Source organism: Ailuropoda melanoleuca, unplaced genomic scaffold (assembly GCF_002007445.2).
Source record: "Ailuropoda melanoleuca isolate Jingjing unplaced genomic scaffold, ASM200744v2 unplaced-scaffold11393, whole genome shotgun sequence".
NCBI lineage: Eukaryota > Metazoa > Chordata > Mammalia > Carnivora > Ursidae > Ailuropoda > Ailuropoda melanoleuca.
The window spans coordinates 1-3,341 of record NW_023179830.1 but is presented as its reverse complement, the minus strand read 5'-3'; the positions used below and the strand labels follow the sequence as shown (position 1 = coordinate 3,341).

General features: G+C 41.7%; 1 protein-coding gene across 1 annotated transcript; it reads right to left on the bottom strand.

Moving 5' to 3' along the window:
* Positions 1-607: 607 nt before the first annotated feature.
* LOC117797727 (olfactory receptor 51L1-like) lies at positions 608-1,682 on the bottom strand. The gene has a single exon (XM_034650183.1). The coding sequence runs from the start codon at positions 1,580-1,582 to the stop codon at positions 617-619; it is 966 nt and encodes a 321-aa protein (XP_034506074.1). The 5' UTR covers positions 1,583-1,682; the 3' UTR covers positions 608-616.
* Positions 1,683-3,341: the final 1,659 nt, after the last annotated feature.

Here is a 3,341-nt window from a genome sequence, read left to right as displayed (position 1 = left end):
GACCTTGGAAATGGAAGGGAATAGATGGAAATGATTCCTAACACACTCTGCTCCAACATATTCATATTTAGAGGGAATTTACATAGCACGTGTTAAGTCAAGCTGTATTGTCCCACTCTCTCCTTTGGGACCTTCTTGTGATGCTCCGTTGCCTCTATTTCTGTTCTTTACTCTTTTGTTGGCAATCTGATGCAAACAAACCTAGAGCAGACAAATCAGTACGTGTTTAAACCATTTAGTTGATGCCATCATTGCCTTGAGGACATGCCTACATCATAACAGAACTGATTTTTGTGGGGAAAAGCAGGTGGAGGACTCCTTGGCGGATCTGCTTGGTCTTCACACTGTAGATGATGGGATTGAGCACAGGTGGAACCAATAAGTAGACGTGAGCCATGAAGACATGGATGAGTGGGGAGGAGTGTTTGGCAAAACGATGGACAATAGAAAGCCCTATCATAGGCACATAAAGGATGAGTACAGCACAGATGTGGGATGCACACGTGTTGAGAGCCTTAAGCCTCCCCTCACACGATGTNGCAAACAAACCTAGAGCAGACAAATCAGTACGTGTTTAAACCATTTAGTTGATGCCATCATTGCCTTGAGGACATGCCTACATCATAACAGAACTGATTTTTGTGGGGAAAAGCAGGTGGAGGACTCCTTGGCGGATCTGCTTGGTCTTCACACTGTAGATGATGGGATTGAGCACAGGTGGAACCAATAAGTAGACGTGAGCCATGAAGACATGGATGAGTGGGGAGGAGTGTTTGGCAAAACGATGGACAATAGAAAGCCCTATCATAGGCACATAAAGGATGAGTACAGCACAGATGTGGGATGCACACGTGTTGAGAGCCTTAAGCCTCCCGTCACGCGATGTAATTCTTAATATTGAGTGAAGGATGCACATATAAGACACAAAAATACCCAGAGAGTCCATGCCCCACAGCACAGTGATCAGAACCAATCCATATATAACATTAAACATGGTGTCAGCACAGGCAAGGCGAATCATGTCCTGGTGCAGACAATAGGAATGAGAAAGGATGTGCGAATGGCAGAAAGGAAAGAAGGCCAGCCGGACCAGAAGTGGAANCGGAGTCATGGCAAAGGCACTCCTAAGCAGGGCTGCAATTCCAATTTTACTGATAAGTCTTGGGGTGAGAATGGTAGCATATCGTAGAGGGTGGCAGATAGCCACATAGCAGTCAAAGGCCATGGCCAAGAGCACAGACGATTCTGTGAAGGAGAAAGTGTGAATAAAAAACATTTGGACCACACAGGTGTTGAACTGGATTTCCCTGGAAATGGACCACAGCACCCTGAAGAGTGATATCATTGTGGGCATGGACATGCCCATGTCAGAGAGGGAGAGCATGGCCAGGAAGTAGTACATGGGCTCGTGGAGCCTGGGGTCTGTCCGGACAATATGCAGGATGGTGCAGTTACCCATTATTCCAACAAGGTAGAGGACACAGAATGGAATGGATATCCAGTGGTGAAATTCCTCATAGCCAGGGATACCTGTGAGATAGAACGTGGAGGACAGGGTACTACTGGAGTTTAAGGTTGCCATGGAGCTCACTGTTAAACTACAACCCAATTTCAGTATCCCACTCCAGTGCGGAGGGCAATGATGAGATCAGCATCTCAGTCTGGAAAACAAAACAAAACAAATGAACCGTCAGTGCTTTTAGTCAACACTCTTCTCTTCGTCTCCACATTTTTGCTCTTTCTTCACTGCATTGCTGAGCATGGTGAGTTAAGCAAAATATCTACTTTACAACCATAAGGACATTTCCTTCTGCCTCTCAGAGGCAGACCTATTGACATCCTTTCTAAATATGGATAATCTTCTTCTAAAGACACTATAAGTACAGCACACGCACACACACACACACACACACACACACAAATGGTTCCAGTTTACATCTTTCATTCTATAATTTTCTTCTAGAATTTCCTTGGCTAGGGCTACTGATCTTAACATTGGCCTGTTTTGTTTGCTTGTTTGTTTGCTGGTTTGTTTGTTTTATGACTCCTGTAGTGATTTACACACAATGCCTTGCTCTGCCTAAGCGACATAGATTTTCAATAGTACTAGAACACCACGCAAGGAGGTATCTTTAGAGGATGCCGGCAAGTATGGGTCAGCAGTATTTATTAGCATAAGCAGGTCTTACAGATATATCCCCGGTTGTATAGTTGAGGCCACAGGCCTGGTCTTGGACTAGCATTGCCAGGAGCTAAATATGGGTTAAAATAGACTTAATTATAACAATTTTGAATTAAAAAATTATAAAAATGAAATACGAAATTTTATATGTAATGTTCTTATTGTAATAAAATATATAATTTAAGCAAAATAAATTGCCTCTGACTTTGATATTAAAGATTCAAAACCTTTTTTCTATTAAGTTTCAGATCCGATCAGTCATTTAGAGTGTGGTGCCTTCTACCAAAGGAAAAGAAAGAAGGACAGAAAGAAAGAGAGAGAGAGAGAGAGAGAGAGAGAGAAAGAAAGAAAGAAAGAAAGAAAGAAAGAAAGAAAGAAAGAGAGAAAGAAAGGTGCTATAAGGAAAGAGGGAGTAGAAACTCATGATTCAAAGCAAAAACAAGAGAAAATAAGATAACTCAAAAACTATAATGGTCAGGAAAAGCATGTGACCTTGATTCAAAATCTTTCCTACTCAGAACAAATGAGAAAATATATTTCCCCCCAATAGATTCCAGTACTTCCGTGATCAAGAAAAACATCTCTGAAGTAAGAAAGATGAGCCACCTCTCAAAATCCCACTTGCCCATCACTTGACAAGAATCCCCACTCACCAAAATGCAGTTCTGAGAATTTACAGTCCAAGAGACAGATTACTTCCCATCTTCAAAGAGTAAACTTGTCTCTTCTTATCACGTAAAGTCTACTTTGGTCCTTAGGGAACTTCACATCCCCTTCAATCTTCTCTAGGTCCACACAGATAAAATCTGAATTCAGCAGTTTTGACTGGAATGATTAATAATCACAATTTTTGAGGAAATGGAAGACCCGTAATCAAGAAGTCAAATAAGTAAATGCCAGAAATGAGTTCAGTCTCTCTGACTACTCATATTACAATTGAATACCGCTTACATATTGTATGACCTGGTGCCTATGGTCCTGCTAGTTTCTTCAATCAGCCTGACTTATTACCACCACCAATTCCTGCTTCTCTTGCCCTGGGCTTGTCTCTCTCGCCTTCCTTTCTACCTTTCTATACCTGCATTCACTACCTTCAGTGCCAAGATTTTCCAATATTATTACTTGTTTTTGTTGATTACTTTCCAATATCTCATCCCTA